Raw genomic sequence first — 19,248 nt, 5'->3', positions numbered from 1 at the left:
ATGTGTTTGGTACAATAATTCTGCATATTAGATAGATAGACAAATAAGTGTATTTTAAAGCCAAGTATACGGTCATGAACATAGTAAAATAACATAAATGAAAGGCACAAATAAAATAAACTTTGATCAGCGATCATAGGCAGCGCGCTAGCGCTCCCTAAGTAAAGAACGATGTGGGCACAATGCGTGTGTTTTTTTTTTCTTCTTCAGCCGGGCAGTTCGTATCGAAGGATTTGTCGTAGAAATTTCGAAAAGGGTTCATTCGATTGGAAATTAGAGTGGCTAGTGCCCTTTTTAATAGTCGAAAGTGATGTGAGGGCAACTAGCCCCCCCCCCGCCCATCATTCCCCCGCCCCACGCCCATTATTCCCCCAAACACAACCAATCAAAATTTTGAGATAACTGTTTTGTTCAGCGTAGTTGATTTCCAGTTAGAAAATGTTTTTGAGGAGGACACTCCCCCACAAACCTCGGGGCAAGGGTTTTAAGTTATGCCCTGAGGGCATATAAGAACGATGTTGGCACACTGTACTATGTATTATTTTTTTCCTTTAGAGCAGGGCACTTCATATGGAAGGGGTAGTCGTAAAAACTTCAAAAAGGGGCTCGTTCGATTGAAAATTGAGAGTTCTAGTGCCCTTTTTAATAGTCGAAAGCAATTGGAGGGTAACTAGCACTCCCCCCTCCTCCCCATACGCATCATTCCCCCAAACACATCCAATCAAAATTTTGATATAGCCATTTTGTTCAGCGTAGTTGATTTCTAGATAGAAAATATGTTTTTGAGGAGGACACTCCCCCAGAACCCTCAGGGCAAGGGTTTTAAGTTATGCCCTGGGGGCATATAAGGCTTTTATAGATAGCGATGTTGTAGAAACTTCAAAAAGGACTCATTCGCTTGGAAATTCAAAGGACTAGTTCCCTTTTTAATAGTCGAAAGTGATTGGAGGGCAACTAGCCCCCCCCCCACGCCCATCATTCCCCCAACCACATCCACTCAAAATTTTCAGATAGCCATTTTGTTCAGCGTAGTTGATTTCCGGATAAAAAAATATGTCTTTGAGGAGGACACTCCCTCACAAACCTCAGGGCAAGGGTGTTAAGTTATGCCCTGGGGGCCTATAAGGTTTTTATAGAAGGGTTGTCGTAAAAACTTCGAAAGGGGCTCATTCGATTGGAAATCGAGAGTTCTAGTGCCCTTTTTAATAGTCAAAAGTGATTGGAGGGCAACTAGCCCCCCACGCCCGTCATTCCCAAAACACATCCAATCAAAATTTTAAGCTAGCCATTTTGTTCAGCGTAGTTGATTTCCAAATAGAAAATATGTTTTTGAGGAGGACACTCCCCCACAACCCTCAGGGCAAGGGTTTTAAGTTATGTCCTGTTAGCATATAAGGTTTTTATAGAAGGCGTTGTCGTAGAAACTTCAAAACAGGCTCATTCGATTGGAAATTCGAAGGGCTAGTACCCTTTTTAATAGTCGAAAGTCATTGGAGGGCAATTAGCGCCCCCCCACGCACATCATTCCCCCAAACACATCCAATCAAAAGTTTGAGATAGCCATTTTGTTCAGAGTGGTTGATTTCCAGATAGAAAATATGTTTTTGAGGAGGACACTCCCCAAAACCCTCAGAGCAAGGGTTTTAACTTATGTCCTGGGGGCATATACGGTTTTTATAGAAGGCGTTGTCGTAGAAACTTCGAAAAAGGCTGATTCGATTAGAGATTCAAAGGGACAGTACCCTTTTTAATAGTCGAAAGTGATTGGAGGGCAACTAGCCCCCCTCCACGCCTCTCATTTCCCCAAACAAATCCAATCAAAATTCTGAGATAGCCATTTTGTTCAGTGTAGTTGATTTCCACGTAGAAAATATTTTTTTGAGGAGGACACCCCCCCCCCCACAACCCTCAGGGAAAGGGTTTTAAGTTATGCCCTGGGTGCATATATGGTTTTTATAGTAAACGTTGTCGTAGAAATTTCAAAAAAGGCCTCCTTTGATCCTAAATTCAACGGGCTACTGCCCTTTTTAATAGAAAAAAGTGTTAGGACGGCACATAGCCCCCCCCCCCATGCCCATTAGTCCCCCTTACACATCTAAAAAAAATTTCGAGACAGCCATTTTGTTCAACATAGTTTATTTACAGATAGAAAATATGTTTTTGTGGAGGACACTCCCCCACAGCCCTCAAGGCAAGGGTTTTAAGTTATGCCCTGGGGGCATATGTGGTTTTTAAAGAAAGCGTTGTCGTAGAAACTTCAAAAAAAAGCTCATTGGATTGGCCAATTTGTTCAGCGTAGTTGATTTCCAGATAGAAAATATATTTTTGAGGAGGACACTCCCCCACAACGCTCAGGGCAAGGATTATAACTTATGCCCTGGGGGCATATAAGGTTTTCATTGAAATCTTTGTCGTAGAAACTTGACAAAGGGCTAATTGGATTGGAAATTCAAATGGCCATTGCCTTTTTTAACAGTCGAAATTGAAGGGAGGGCAGTTACTCCGTCACCCGCCCACCTTTTTATCAGACATATACGAGCAACTTTTTTATACTGTCTTCTTTTCGGCGTGGGTTATAGTTTTTGCCATTAGATCATTAAGAATGACAACCACCCGCCTCCCCCACAACCCTCAGGGTCAGGATTATAAGGTATGCCATGGGGCATATAGTTTTTATTGAAAGCGTTGTCGTAAAAACTTCAAAAGGGTTCATTCAATTGGAAATTAAAAGGATTAGTGCCTTTTTTAATAGTTCAAAGTGATTGGATAGCGACTAACGCCTCTTTCACACCCACCATTTTCCAAAACACATCCAATACAAATTTTGAGATGTCCATTTTGTTCAACGTAGTTGAACGGTCTGGAAATTAGGTCTTTTAGGATGATAACCCCCTCAGAGCCCTCAGTGCAAGGGTTGTAAGTTATGTTCTGTGCGCAAATAAGGCTAATTTAGAAAGTTGTTGTATAAATCATAGGCAGCAGGATCGCGCTGCCTAAGTAAAGAACGGGAACACTCGAGAACGAGACAAGAAACGGGGGCTGAGTAAAGAGGAGGACACTCCCCCACAACCCTCAGGGCAATGGTTTGAAGTTTGTTGGCAGAATGTTTTATTTTTCAATTTTTTCCTTTAGAGCAGGGCACTTCGTATCGAAGAAGTTGTCGTAGAAACTTCGAAAAGCGCTCATTCAATTGGAAATTGGAGTGGCTTGTGCCCTTTTTAATAGTCGAAAGTGACTGGAAGGCGACTAACACCCCTCTCACGCCCACCATTTCCCCAAACATATCGAATCAAAATTTTGAGATAGCCATGTTGTTTAACGTAGTTGAAAGTTCTAGAAATTTGGTCTTAGAGGATGACAACCACCCCAAAAGACCTTAGGGTAAGGGTTTTAATTTATGCCCTAGGGGCATATAAGGTGTTTATAGAAAGCGTTGTCGTTTCCAAAAGGGCTCATTCGATAGGAAAACGAAAGGCCTAGTGCCCTTTTTAATAGTCAAAAGTGATTGGAAGGCTTGACATTATCAAATAGATCGTGGTAAGAAGTTGCAGGTAATGAGTTACCTGGTTCAATGGTAGCAAAAACACCGTAACAAGGAATATTAACATCAGTAGATAAAACAAAGAAATTAGATTGTTACTTTGATTTTAAATATATCAGTTTCATCAAGTACAATCCTACCAATCAAAAGTAACGCGCCTGAGAAAATTTCGCTGATTTTCGAAAAAAGGGGGAAAGACCCCCTAAAAAAAAAAAACTTAATGAAAATCACACCATCATATTCAGCGTATCAGAGAACCCTACTGTAGAGGTTTCAAGCTCATATCTACAAAAATGTGGAATTTTCCATTTTTTGCCAGAAGAAAGATCACGGATGCGTGTTTATTTTTTTTTTTTTTTTTCTCAGGGGTGATCGTATCGACCCAGTGGTCCTAGAATATCGTAGGAGGGCTCATTGGAATGAAAATTAAAAGTTCTAGTGCCCTTTTTAAGTGACAAAAAATGGAGGGCAACTAGGCCCCCTCCAACGCTATTTTTGTCTCCGAAAGTCACCCGATCAAAATTTTTAAATACCCATTTTGTTCAGCATGGTCAAAAATATTATAACTATTTATTTTAGGATGGCTTAATCCCTCGAATCCCCCAGGGGGAGGGCTGAAAATTATGAATTTTACCCAATGTTAACATATAGTTTGGTTATTGGGAAGCATACAGCCATTTGCAGGGGGAATTTTTTCTGGTAGTGGGTTGGGGGGGTGGGGCGGAGGTTATATGGGAGGATCTTTTCATGCAAGAAGTTTTCATGGGGGAAGGGACATTGCTATGAAGGGGGTGCCGGATTTCCCATCATTATTTAAAAAAAAAATCAGAAATTAAATATAAAAAAATAAGTTTTTCAACTGAAAGTAAGTTTTATATATATATATATATATATATATATATATATATATATATATATATATATATATATATATATATATATACTATATACTATATATCACTATATATATATATACTATATATCACTATATATATATATATATATCACTAGATATGTATATCCATTAAAACATATATACTAGATATACAAATAATCTAGTCCCAGACTTTGATAACAATAGATATCAAACAGTTCGTGGTAACCAACTGTAAGTAAGGAGCGACCCGGCTTAATGGTAACCGAAAGTCTAAAAAACGGTATTTTGATACCAATAGATACATCAAAAGAACAATATTTTAATTTTGATTTCAAATATATAAGTTTTATCACGTTTAATTTTACCCATCAAACGTTACGCACCTGAGAACATTTGCCTTATTTTGGAAAAAAGGGGAAAACACCCTCTTAAAAGTTATAGAACATTAATGAAAATCAAAACATCATATTCAGTGTATCAGATAACCCTACTGTAGAGGTTTCAAGCTCCTATCTAAAAACATGTTGAATTTTCCCTTTTTTGCCAGAAGAAAGATCAGGGATGCGTTTTCATTTGTTTTTTTTTCTTTTTCCCAGGGGTAGTAGTATTGACCCAGCGGTCCTAGAATATCGTAGGAGAGCTAATTGGAACGAAAATTAAAAGTTCTAGTGCCCTTATTAAGTGACCGAAAAAAAATGGAGGGGAACTAGGTCCCCTCCCACGCACATTTTTTTCCCAAAGTCACCCAATCAAAATTTTGAGATAGCCATTTTGTTTAGTATGGTCGAAAATGTGATAACTATGTCTTTTAGGATGACTTAATCCCCCGAAGCCCCCGGGGGGAGGGATGAAAGTTATGAACTTTACCCAATGTTAACATATAGCATTGGTTATTGGGAAGTATACAGACGTTTTCAGGGGGATTTTTTTCTGGTAGTGGGGGTCTGGGGGAGGGTCGGGGATTATGTGGGGGGATCTTTCCATGAAGGAAGTTTTCATGGGGGAAGGGACATTGCTATGAAGGGGGCGCCGGACTCCCCAGCATTATTTAAAAAAAAATCAGAAATTAAATATAAAAAACAAGTTTTCAACTGAAAGTAAGGAGCAACATCAAAACTTAAAACGAACAGAAAAATATTAGCTATATGATGGTTTCACCCCCTAGTCAATACCTTGCTCTTTAAGCCAAACGTTTTTTAGTACTTTCATAAGAGCTATTTATTCTAATTAACGGCCTTTGTGATTAAGGGGTCATTTTTAAAGAATTGAAACAAAATTCGAACTTTAGCTTAAAGAGCAAGGTATTGAATAGGGGGCAAATACCCCCTTAAAGCCAAAGAACCTTAATGAAAATCAAACCATCAGATTCAGCGTATCAGGAAACACTAGTGTGTAGAGCTTTCAAGCTCCTATCTCGAAAAAAGTGGAATTTTGTGTGTTTTGCCCACAGTAGACAGAATATACCAGTAAGCTTATCGCAGATCATTTCTGGTCTTCGTTCACAAAAAGCTCCTCCCACTTATTTCTGCATTAGCGGGAATGCGGGTTAGTCTGTTTCCGACTGTTTCAATGCACTTTGATGGAAACAGACTAACCTGCATTCCCGCTAATCTGACTTCGCTTATGTTTATATCTGCAAAAACGTTCTCCGGATCACTCGCACCCCGGTCCGGGTTTTTATAATGGGTGAGATAGAGAATGATCTTACTGGTATATTCTGTTTACTGTGATTTTGCCATAAGGAAGATCACTGAATATAAAATATAAAAAAAAATTATATTCGGGAATGTGAGAATGCAGGTTGGTTTCACTCCACAAATCACATCAGAGCTTTGTATTTTATTTTTGGGCCTTCAACTATCTGCTGTATATGCTCATTTGATTAGCTTTGTGTTACGGACGCTTACCAATCATGTAATACTAATTTGTAGGTCAAGTATGCATTGTTAGACGAAAGTGATATTCAGTTGATAGAGAAGTATGCTTTCGAAGCAAGGTTAGAAATTGATAGAAATGGACGTGGAGCCAAAGTATATGCTGTTGCCTACGATGTAACAAGAGGAAATAGAAGTCAGGGTGAATATCTGCACAACCTCCTATGGTAAGATTATTTGAGTTTTAATTCTCAGTTGAACCAGATTTAGTAGTTCTGCCTTCAGATATTAATAATAAGAATACTTTTATTAAAAAGTTATTATATCATATGCAATAGCACTAAAACATAATTTTATTTAAAGATTTCTGTTATTGAGTTAAGACTATCTTGCTTCCCACTACGTTTAGTAGAAAGAACTAAATAAGGGCGCGAGCAGGTATTTGAGTGACTGTTGCGAGACTGTTTCTTAAATCCGTGTCACTTAAGGCCTATTCACAATGAAATTCTACTAATACCGGAATTTAGCCCGTTCGGAAACCCGTCATTAACTGTGGTTATTTATCAGATTTTACCATTCGCAATGGGTAATTTAAATACTGAAATCAACTGATATCGTAATTATCCCATGTTTTTGTCGTTATCTCAGATTTCATTTAGTCTTTGATTTTCTTAGCTCTGATAAGCTCCTCCCAATATTTCACTCCTTTTTTATTCCACTTTTCCATTTATTATCTTTTTTTGTTTGGAGTTGGTTATGTATTTGAATAAGGTTCGAGTCTTACCCAATCGGAAAATTCTTAAAAAAAAATCTGATTGGCTCGGCCTTAACTAAGTTAAAATTAATTAAAATTTAAGTGTCGGCTCGATCCAGTTCTGGACGTTAGCTAAATCTCTTTTATGAACGGGTTTGGTTTCAACGAATTCGCGAAATAAGCGCTTGCCAAATGTCGGTATTAGTAAAATCTCATTGTGAATGGGCCTTTTGCCATTGTGAAATTTTGGCACTGTGTGCACACTGTAATCGTAGACACTACATCGCTCGTTTATACACTCCCAAAGAGATAAAAAAAAACACCGAGGCTAGATTTTCGCTCGTTAGGGTCTATTTCATTCCCCTCTATATTTGTCTGTCTTTCTCGAGATTCATGTCAGCTGTTAGATAGGTCTGCACTTTAACTATGGGCATCGTTTCGCTGCTTTGAGAATCTTTATCCAGCTATATCGAAGATGACTCGGTTTGAACCGAAATTCACAATTTGAGGCCTGAAGACCATCACACCGGCTTTAACACCGTTAGCTTTTTTTTACGTGAACTTGTTTCTCATTACTTGCTGCTATGCTTTCCCCCTAACCATAAATATTTGTTGCACAATGTTATTATCTTCAGTCTACTTTTCAATGAAACAGCCTAAATACAGTGGCGGATCCAGGGGGCGCGCGCCCCCCTAAAGTAGTCTGAAGTAGTGTAATTTACTTAATTAACGCAAGTTTGCGTTAATTAAACTTGCTCCTAACCAAGTTTATCGGATCAACCTAGTTTGCCCCCCTCCAAAAAAAAATCCTGGACTCGCCCTTGCCTAAATAGTGAGGAAACTCACACCTTCTTCCATTACAGTACAGACTGTCGAACATGTAAGCCAGACCTATACCACGGGGATTTTTAGACTCGGGAGCTCTCTCCCAAAACCAACATTTTCCCTACATTTCCTTATATTTGTCGTAAAATTCAACTGTTCTGCTTTTTTTACGAACTCGTTACAGCCAAAAGATAAGCCCCTCCTTGCCCCCAGAATAAATTTGTCTCATGGGAAAGGCTCTAAAGACACCTACAATTTTGAAAAAAGGTTCTCTAACCACTAGTTTAACAGAACTATTTCAATGAGAGAACAATCCTAAACTTTACGGTTCAATTTATTAAAGGATCATTCCTTCCACACTTGTATCACCAGGCCGAGTTTTTTGTGAGATGGGGTCTTTATCTAGTCTTTAATCCGATAACCTTATGGCACACCAAGTCAAATTCACTGGCTACTGAGAATGTTAAAGCATTCAAAGCTACTATAATTAGTACAGGAGTCGAATCAAAGTTCAAAGTAATTTGAAAAATTAGGCTCAAAAGTGTGGGTTTTTGGCTTCTGTTTTTAATAAGTTTCAGTTGAGCAATCAAGAAAGAAAAAAAACCACGAAAGTCATTGTCCTGAGTCTATTTGTCTGATAATGAAACCGCAAACTATTGTCCGATAAGATATTTCAGGTCCCGTTATAGTTTGTTTCTTAAAGTTTAAACGACAAAATTTTATCAATTTGTATGTCAAAGAGCGGACTGCAAATATTTGGTCTTTTAAAGCTAGTCGGGGTGAGATAAACTAACAGTTCTTTTAATTCTGCCGACTTCAAGGGTTATCGTCCGCAAACGTAGCAAGACTTTTCGGTACTTGTCTAGATTCCGGTAAGCACGCGAGAAGTGAAGTTTCGATAATGCTAATGAAATAAAACAGAATAGAATAAAAATAGAACAGTTCAGAAACAAATTTGGGCTATATATTTGCACATTAGGGGGGGGTAAAGCATAGCATATATTAAATACGTAACCTAACCTAGGTACCTTTTAGTCCCCCTAAACCCCAAAAAGCTAAAGTTTAAATATAGTTCCCGGAGTCAAAACCCTTTGTTTTATACAGCGTCTCATATGAATTTCCGGGTAATGCTATCTGATTCGCAATACAATTCTTGTGTGCTTACCGGATTCTAGACAAGTCCCGACTTTTCTCCTAAGCGTGGGAGGCAAGGGAGAGTCAGGCTTTTTTTTGCCTAGGGGAGCCGTTCTAGCCACCATCAACACTATAAATCCAATCTTGGGGAAATTCTGACCCTTGTCTGAACTATGTATTGGCGGAAAATTCAGAGCTTTGTGGCAGAAATATGTAAAAATCATGAAATCCAGGCAAGGAACCGGTGAGTCGATTTCATAGCTAGTTGCCTTCGGTAACTGAGAAGCGCGAACTGCCCTTCTGCCAAAGCTGTCGTGAAAATAAGTTCAGACTTGGCACAACGATGCAGCGTCGTATTGATACCCGTTTTATAAAATTTGTTGCCTGATATTTCAACAACATAGCTATGACCTGGGTATGGTATCGGCCCACTTTTGTTGTCTGAACGTTCTCCACCCGCCAAGATAAATTACTTCGTGTTTTTTGTTCCTTACACAAATCAAAAACCGTCTAATGAGTAGGAGAGATATATCTCGGGGGAGGGGGATAAAAAATTCGGAAAAGGCTAAAAACAGGCATAGGTGTATGAGTCATTAGAGAACAAAATATTTTGAGATCTCAGAGGGTAAGGGCCCAAATTCGCATCCCTTTGTGCCTACTGGGTATCCATGTGATCTCCATGCCAAAACAAAGTGGTTTTCTCAGGCTGCAAAGTTTTACAAATAAGCTGCTGCGTCGTTATTGTGTTTTCAATCACACAGTTTGGGGTAATGAACTATAGGCAAAGAGCGAAACTTGACAATTTTAACCGAAGCTTCAAAAAGAAGTTTTTATAACAGCATATATATGAAAAGAATTTTCTTCTCATGGTGATTCCAATATAGAATCCTCAAGTTCAGTATCTGGGAAACGTACATGAAAATTTTAAAATCTCCATCCGCACAGTATCATATTTGCACAGTCAACGCACTATTTGACGTAGTGAAAAGTGATGTGCCTCCCATGTATTGCTTTCCTCCCCACTATTTCGTATAGAAGGAGTGACCAGAGAAAACTGAGAAGGTGGCTATTCGATCGGATATTGAAAGTTCCTTAAGGACTGGTATGATTGGAGGGCCTGCCATGTATTGCTCCCCTTCCCACAATTTCGTATAGAAGGAGTGACCGGAGAAAACTGGGAAGGGGGGTTATTCGATCGGATATTGAAAGTTCTAGTGATTTTTTAAGGACTGATATGATTGGAGGCCTCCCATGTATTGCTCCCCTCCCCGCTATTTCGTATAGAAGGAGTGATCGGAGAAAACTGGAAAGGGAGTTATTTGATCGGATATTGAAAGTTGTAGTGATTTTTAAGGATTGATATAACTGGAGGGCTTCCATTTTTACACGGGTGACGTTGCCCCCTCCCCGTGTGTACGTGCCTGGTAGCACTGCTTTGTCTCCTTTTTTACCAAGGAGTGGTCGGGTTGAACCAGATGTCGTAGAATGTCGGCTCATTAGAACAGAAATAAAAAAGGCTAGTACTCTGTTTAGGTCACCAAAGAAATCACGTCGCTGAAAAATAGGCTAGTATTTTTTGCCGTAAAGTGCCATTTTCGGCCCAAGGAGTAGTAGGCCTTTAAGGCCCGACCCTTGACTCGGAATATATGAATCTGCCCCGCCGTAAAATTAAAATATAATTTTGGTCCAACTTTAAAATGTATATTTTCTAGCTGCTATGCCTTTCTTGCTCAATGGACTCGTATAAATGTAAATGACAACTGAACAAAAATGAATAGCATTTGCAACAGGGGAGGGGTGATACCACTTCCATTGAATCTGTATCTTTGGTAAATAGACTGTGGTAAATTGGTGAGTACCCAAAGGGGTACATTATTGAACATAATTTTTATAATTACTTATCAATTATATAACATATATAAATTATCTAATATAATGCGTTCTCGGCGGCCGTCTTTCCATAATTCTCTTCTGTATCTCCCACAGATTTGCTACTAAAGTATTATGTTTTCATCAAATTTTGGTATATTTCATTAGGATTAACCTAAATTCACTTCTTAGGTGGGGTCAGGATAATACGCAAGTACCCCTAAAGGGTCAGATTTTAGCAAATAATAGAATGTTTTGTTTGATTTATTCTACCACGTAATTTGAATTTCCTGTACAGTCAGAAATTAATTACCCATCCACCGGAAATCCTTTCGTCTACTTAAGTCTAGCTTCTGGTATTATTTTGGTATAATTACCCCGTGGAAGTGGTTTTCTTTTATGCACGTGCTCCCGTTACCTAAGAGTGTTGATGATCAGTCTTCATGCTAATGAGGTGTACACAAAGAAGGGGGAGGGTAAGGTATTTGGCTCAAATCCTTAAAATTCAACGTTTCCCCCATAATTTATTATTTTTAGCAGAGTGTTTCTATATTTCGCTTTAGTTTGGACTCAGTGGCGTCAAGGGGGCACATGCCTCCCTAGATTCTGAAAAAAAAAACTTTTTGGGAGGGGGGTACTTTTATTGAAAATATTGTTTTGAAGCGAGCCCTCTTGTATATTATATTTCACTCACTCAAGTTTACGCTTTGTAAAACCCGACAACAAACAGGTTTCTTCGTTTGTTTCTTTCAGCTTAGCGTGATACAAGACAAAGACAAGTGACAATAGATGGAAAATATATAATTTGGGCTAAATATTTGCAGATAAGAGGGGGGGGGTAAAGTATTTGGACAGTTTGAAGTCAGAAAACAATTCTTACTTCGTAATATGCAGAATAATTGTACCTAACACATTTTGCATGCAGACCAGCTATACTTTACACTCTCCCCTCCTAATGTGCAAATATATAGCTCAAATTTGTTTCTAAAGTAACGAAGAAACCGGTTTGTTCTCGAGTATTACAAATCGTAAACTTGAGTGAGTGGCGTTTAATATATAAGTACCGGAATTTTTCATGGAGAGAGTTGGATTTCCTGGTATTATTTAAAAACGATCAGAAATTTAATTAAAAAAAAAAAGCTTTTAAAACTGAAAGTAAGGAGCAGCATCAAACCTTAAAACGAACAGAAATTATTACGTATATGACCTGGCTCTTTACCTACGTATATGACCTCCTCCTCAAGACCTCGCTCTTTACGCTTTTTTTTATAGAATTCAAAAAACCTTTTATTCTAATTAAACGGCCATTGTGTTTCAGGAATCGTTCTTAAAAAATTAGGACAAAAATTCTAAACCTTAGCGTAAAGAGCAAGGTCTTTTGGAAGGGACAACTACTTTCATATACGTAATAATTTCTGTTCGTTTTAAGCATTAATGCTGCTTCTTACTTTCAGCTGAATAAATGTTTTTTTTTTAATTTAATTTCTGATCGTTGTTAAATAATACTGGGAAGTCCGGCTATCTCTCCATAAAAAATTCCGGTACTTGTGTGTTATACGCCACTCATTCAACTATCGCATATTTTGCCAGTAAATGAGGATGTGGCTTATTATTGTGTAGAAACAGATGACTAATACACTTCTTTTGTTCGCTAAACTTGTACGAAAAATGGATGCGATCAAGATACTGTTAAATTGATTGTCTTTGATCGATCCTTAATTTCTTCTCACGATCTTCCGATATCCTATATTTAAATCTTTATTCAAATTCTAATCGTGATCTAGTTCAATTGAAGTTCAACTGATGAGAAAAGATTGTACATTCTCTTGAGGATTATTTTTATATTCAAAGTATGTTTCATTAGAAGCTTAATCTTGACCATCAATTTTTTTATCTTATTTTTATGAGTTTCCGGTTAACGGTATGCAAATATCGCTTGAAAACCGCATATTATTGCTTCAATATGCATGTTTGGACGCACCAAAGGGCACCCGTTTTCAAAAATCAAGTTGGCACGTGCCATACATAGTGGAACTGTGCCACTCTTTACACGAGGAGGCAGGAAAGGTAGAAGTGTGCCTACTAGCGGTGTTCTGATGTGTATATCAGGTGGCTTAGTGCGGGCCCCCCGTCAGAAGGAATAAAATGGGCCTATGAAACTAGCATGGTATTGCACAAAGCGAAAAAAGTAAGATTTCTTCGTCTCGTCCTTCTGTCACTTGCGTAGAAGTCTATTTCCGGAGAAAACAAATGACTCAAATATACAAAGCCAGGGGTGAATCCAGGATTCTTTTTAGGTGGGGGGGGGGGCAAAACAGGTTGATCCCAAGGGCGGATGCAGGATTTTTTTCGGGGGGGGGGTACTAATTTTGACTCACTTTTCGACTAATTTTATTGATTTTTACCTAGGTTTTACTTATTTTCGACTCAGTCAAAAATTTCGGGGGGGGGGGTTCAAACCGGGTAACCCCCCCCCTGGATACGGCCTTGGTTGATACGATAAACTTGCGTTTGGAGCATGTTTAATTAAAGCAAACTTGCGTTAATTAAGTAAATTACACTACTGTAGACTACGTTAGGGGGCGCCCCCACGCCCCCTGGATCCGCCACTGTACAAAGCGAGTGGATTAGGTGAAGATCCCAGAAGATTAATAATAATAATAAAACAAATCACTAGATCGTGATATGGACTTTTGAGGATTTCTCACTCAATTTTTGTAATTGACAAAGTAGTAATAGTTGGTCCTTGGACAACGCTTTTAATCGGCCTTCATTCTTTCAAATATCCCATGGTCTTCCAAAAATTTGGTTTACTGTGATTTTCCTTATTTCTATTAATTGGAATCGCCTATTTTTGGTACTTTGATGTTTTACTGCCCCCCCCCCCCCCTCCCCCGAGTTCCAATTCCTGTGTATTTGCTTGTCACATTAAATACGAAAAAATCCTTACCTCTTGATGAGGTAAGTTCGCATGGTTCTCCCCTTGGATACGAAATTTAGGTATTGTTTTTGTCCCCCCCCCCTTGTGAAATAAGCTACCGTGTTTGTGCCTGCAGTTAGCCCCCTCCCAGAGTATCTATTTTAAGTTTCAAGAGCTTTATGTATGATTAACGATTATTATGATATAGCACATAAAATGTACTGACAAGCGTTGCTCCCTCCAAAGAAAGTCATATGCCACCCCCGGGTACTTTAATCTTCTTAAAGTGCTGAACTACATCACCAGCCTATTGCTATTATTCAATGTTCTTTTACAAGTAGGCTATGATGTTTTCTAAAATACGATTCGTTTAGCATCTTTGAAAGGGTTCTTAGATTGTTTTTTTTTGTAAGCAGAATAATGGATCTCATTTATGCACTTTAAAATTTTGTCTCTGAATTCCAGTTTCACCAATTCATTTTCTATTACAACCAACGCCAGTCCCTAGTAGAAAAAAATGATTATAAGTGCAAAGCCTTTGACACCAAATGGCTTTAGTCAATAGCGAACCTTCTCTATTTGGTAAATGCGTATTTTCCACGGAAATCTTTTGAATTTTAGCCAAGTATGATTTAATAGAACTCTTAAGTTATATAATATCAGCCATAGTACAGAAAAGCTTTTCTTTGAGGGCAGTGCTGTTGTTTTTAGAAAACATGAAATTTTTACAAACTCAGTCCATTCTTGTCAAATCCGCTTTCTTTGAGACTAGTCAAAGAACCTGTCGGGCGACAGCCTCCTTAGCTAGTCTCAAATAAAACGAACTTTTTAATTTAAATTAATTTAATTTTTTTCTTATCTAGTCCGTTTTATTTTAGACGGCTCTTTGGTTATTCTCAAATAAAACGGACTTCTTAATTTCAATTAAACATGTTAGTTCGATTTTTTAATTAATTAATTTTGCTTTAATAAGTGAATAAACCAACCTATTATCCATTTTATATGAGACTAGCGAGGACCTCTTATCCTCCCCCCCCCCACAAAAAAAACATCCTGAAAGCGTCAACTCAATCCCTCAGTTATGAAACTAAACAGGGCATGCTTACTAGAACTATATGTAAAATCGTCTCCTTTTTACTGTAACTTTCTGACTGTATGGAATCTCTGCAATGAAAAATACTTGATTGTATTCAGCCTTCATATTGTCACAGTGTAAAATCAATTGATTTGTTTTGAGATCTGAATATTAGTAATTGCCTGGAAGCTACGGACGCTTACTTGTTATATATTAAGGTTAAGTAAAGAAAATTAAATTTGAGTTCACCATGGATTTGAACCGAACATATTGTGGTATAATACAGGGGCAGATCGAGGGGTCTGCCCCCCCAGGTTTTCTAGCGCCCTCATTCCGTTTTTTAATCTTTTTGAAATAAATTTGTCGATTTGATCAATTATTGGTGCCCCTGTTATACCCCCCCCCCCTCCCCCCAAGATTTTACTCGAGATCTCCCTTCGATATAATGAAAACTTCATGCGATGTGCCTTGAATTTATTCCAAATACTGAGCGTTCTAATCTTAAGTGTTTTCAGTCCATTTTTTATATTTGATTTTTTATATATAGTTTAACAAAGTTCACATAGAAAACCTGTCCCTTAAATTCATTTGAAGAGACTATAGTTAGGCTATTAAGTATTCCAATTACCACTAGATTATTTGGATAGCTGTTTTTTTCACTTGAGCCTTTTGGCTTATATGGTTGAAAAGGGTGTGTTAATTTTTCAGTGGAGGCTGCAGCATCACACCGCCAATGCCAACGCGTTTATTTTTTCCTGATATTCCTGATTATAATATCGACTGAAACAATTGATTTCTATTCTTTTTCTTTCATACAACAAAACACATAATTCTGCGTTAAACATGGAGGTATTGATCTGTTTTTCATTCCGGAAGAGATCTATCTAAAGAGGAAATAAACAATTCTCCCACTCACTTTGTCTGGATGGCTACTAATTCACTGATATACAGAGGGATTTAAAAGTTGAGTGCTATTGCTGCATTCTAATGACATTTTCAATTAATCATCCTTTTTCTGAAGGCTAAAAGGTGTAATTTCTCATAAAACATAAACTCGAGAGGAGAAGAAATTCCGAGACATTATGCCATTTAATTGCATTGTCGGAATCTAGGCCCAATCCAGGGGGGTCTCCTCTCCCCCACCGAAATTTTGTCCAACTCATAAAAACGTGACTAAATGTATATAAACAAAATATTTTGCGTTTTTAATTTATTTGTACCCCCCCCCCCCCCGAACAAAAATTCCTGAATTTCACTTGAACAGAGTTGTAAGGCCCAGCGCCTACGGGGCAACTGTTTTGGACTAGAATTGCTAACCAATTGCATTCGAAACTGTTTTGTGACCATGGCCTTGAAGTAGAGTGGGGGCCCGCCCACGAGGCAATCCATAAAGACTGGTTTCCAATCAGTCTAAACCGGCTCCGTATGAGCCTCCAGCCGTGGTCAGTGTTGCGTTGCCGAGTGCTGTCCCACACATTTTGGGGAGCTACTGCGGTGATATTGTCCAATTATTTTGGCTCTCAACATGTCAGACCAGGAATTAAACTCGAAATTCGTTGGAGAACTGGAGAAACATGAAGAGATGTACAACTATAAACTTCCAGCTTACTCAAGGATGCTCCTCTTTCGAAGTGGTCAGTTAACACCAAATATAATGAAAACGAAAAAAAAATCATTTAGTACATCCACCCAGAATGAACTTGTGTGAAAGCACAAAAAATCATTAAAATATGTACACAGTAAAAAACTACTTGTGGGAGATTAAGGCTCATTTCCCATCTTCCTCTTGACAGGTAGGATCGACATGGGGGTAAGCATTTTCCCTTCTTTTAGTAGCCTTTTGCCAATCAGTACTTCTCGTGCAAGATGTTTATACGGCGAAGTTCATGCGACCATTCCTTCCATATGAAGTGCCTCTGTGAAAAACAACAACCGGCATTGGAGCTTTATGGCCTTAAGGTTGGTGGGGCGAGGAGGTTAGTTGCCATCCGATCACTTCTGACTCATAAAAATGTAACTAGAACTTTCAATTTCAAATCAAATAAGCCCCATCTGAAGTTTACAGACCACCCATTGCCAAAAAAATATATTGAGTTTGGTATTTTTGGCCAGAAGAAAGATCACGGATGTGTGTTTTTTCCCAGGGATGATCGTATCGAACCAATAGTCCTAGAACATCGGGAGAGGGCTCGTTTGACCGCAAATTAAAATTTCTAGCGCCCTTTTTCATATGGCCAAAAGAATTGGAGGGTAACCAGCCCCATCACATGTCCCTTTTTCTCAAAAATCGTTAGATCAGAGTGTTTACTCAAGGCCAGAACATAATTTGCACTTTATTGAAAAAAAAAAATGTTTTCACTTTAATAATTTTAATAAATAAAAACTTATTAAGATTTTAAAGAATAAATACGAGTATATGTATATTAAACTGACAATGCACATTCATTTGTATTTTTTCAGTAGAGTGCAAATTATGTTCTGGCCTTGAGAAGGCATAGGGGTTGTGAGCTCTAATCATGTTAATTTCTGCTCGTTTTGAATTTGACTCGGCTATTTATTGTAATTTTTGTTCGGTTTGGGTTTCATTTATTTAGATGCTGATTTGTGGTAGTTTTACGCTTGGTAGATTATTTTATTTTCTTTTTGCTCATTTTTGGTTTAATGGAGCTCCTTACTTTCCTTGAAAAACTTATTTTGTGGATTTTTTTTTAATTGATTGTTAGTAACAATCGGAAATATATTGGGATAAAACATTTTCTTTGGATTTTTTTTTATTAAAGAAACAATAAGACCGATGCTTATTAAAATTTGTGAAGGGTGGGACAAATTTTTTTCCATAAAATATGAAAAAAGGTCATTTTCAAAATTGTCGCTGGTGTCCAGTAATTACACTAGTTCAACTAGAGTAAAAAGAAAATAGTTCCCTTATTTGTTGGAGAAAACACTGGGGTTTTGAATGGACAAAGAATAAAATTAAAAAATGAAAGTACATTTTTCTATTCTCTGCATAAAGATGCGATAAAGACATTTTTTCAAAATTTGAAGGTAATTTTCGCTCGAGAAAAGCAAATCATCAATCTAAAGGTGTTTTTCCCTATCTAGGGCGGGGGGGGGGGTGATTTTACACCCAATTCGTGCGCCTGTATAGAACATGGCAAAGAGGCAAAATAACTATTCATTACGCAGATAAATAGTATTATAATTCTAGTGATTTTTTGGTTGATTTTGTGATTTTCTTCAATAATCTAGTGATTTATGTGCTGATTTAGTATTTTTTTCAAGAATATAGTGATTATTTTTCACCTGACGACAACCCCGAAGAACCTTCTAGGAGACGGTTCCAGGCGTTTACCCCCTCCCCTCCCGGTGGAAAATAGGATTTTCTAAATTTGAGGAAAAATTTTCAGACATTTTTATTAACAAAAGCACAAATCAATATAAAAAATGTCAAAACAAAAATATTGGTTTAAAAAGCGACCGGTTTATCATTTCATTATACAATTATGAATCCCGCCAATCCTTCGTACCAATTCAAATAAAAACGAACGTGTTGCAAAAATAGTAATAGAGAAGAAAAAAATAATGGCAAAGAAAAACGAATAAATAAAATATATTCATATGGTCTTAGATCTGGCACCGGAATGTATAAATCAAAACCGAAGTTAACTAGTCGATAATTACAAAGCATTCTTTTAAACGTCAAAAGAAGATATTTTGGTACAAGTAAAAGGTCTTGAGTTGCAAAATAAGTCATCTTGAACAAATGTTTTAAAAGTCAGCATAATAAGGCTTTACTTGTGACTTGGAAAGAAGTAAAAAAATGGGGAAACCTATAGGGATTTTCATATTGAAAATAGGGATTTCTAGGATTTTCCACCAGCCTTTTGGAAGTTTGAAAAAATTGGAAGTGGAAGCACTGGTCGACATTCACCGGGGAATGTTCGAAAAACTTTCTCTATTTCGTTTCAATTAGTTCTGCGAGTCAGCTTTTTCAACCTTATGCGACCTATGGTGGTAAAAGTTGGGTTAGGTTAGATTATGTTAGTTTATATTAGGTTAGGTTAAGTTAGATTATGTTATGTTAAATTTGGTTCTAAATATCAGAAATGGGTTAACAACCTAACTTCAGCTAACCTAAACCAACGTAACCTCGCCTAACCAAACCTAATCTAACCTGATGTATCATCATCAAACCATGCATTAAATTGAAAAAAAAAACTGACTGGCAACGGTGACTAAATCCAAGGAGAAAAAAAGGTATTTCGGATATTCACCGATGAATGTCGACATTAACCAATTTGCGGACATTCACCGTAACATCTATAAGTGATTTTCTTGATTTTCTATCAAAACTGCAATCTATTGGAATCAGATAAACA

At 37.6% G+C, this 19,248-nt stretch overlaps 1 protein-coding gene across 1 annotated transcript in view; it reads left to right on the top strand.

Moving 5' to 3' along the window:
* Positions 1–19,248, top strand: part of LOC148941352 (zinc finger MYND domain-containing protein 19-like) — an 84,831-nt gene that overhangs the window by 42,452 nt on the left and 23,131 nt on the right. Inside the window, exon 2 of the mRNA XM_089103853.1 lies at positions 6,350–6,519. Within this exon, the coding sequence (XP_088959979.1) occupies positions 6,350–6,519 (170 nt within the window). The remainder of the gene's footprint in view (positions 1–6,349; positions 6,520–19,248) is intronic.

This window comes from Artemia sp. Qi Xiang Cuo, chromosome 18 (assembly GCF_049724085.1).
Source record: "Artemia sp. Qi Xiang Cuo chromosome 18, ASM4972408v1, whole genome shotgun sequence".
NCBI lineage: Eukaryota > Metazoa > Arthropoda > Branchiopoda > Anostraca > Artemiidae > Artemia > Artemia sp. Qi Xiang Cuo.
This window is presented reverse-complemented; position numbering and strand designations above follow the sequence as displayed.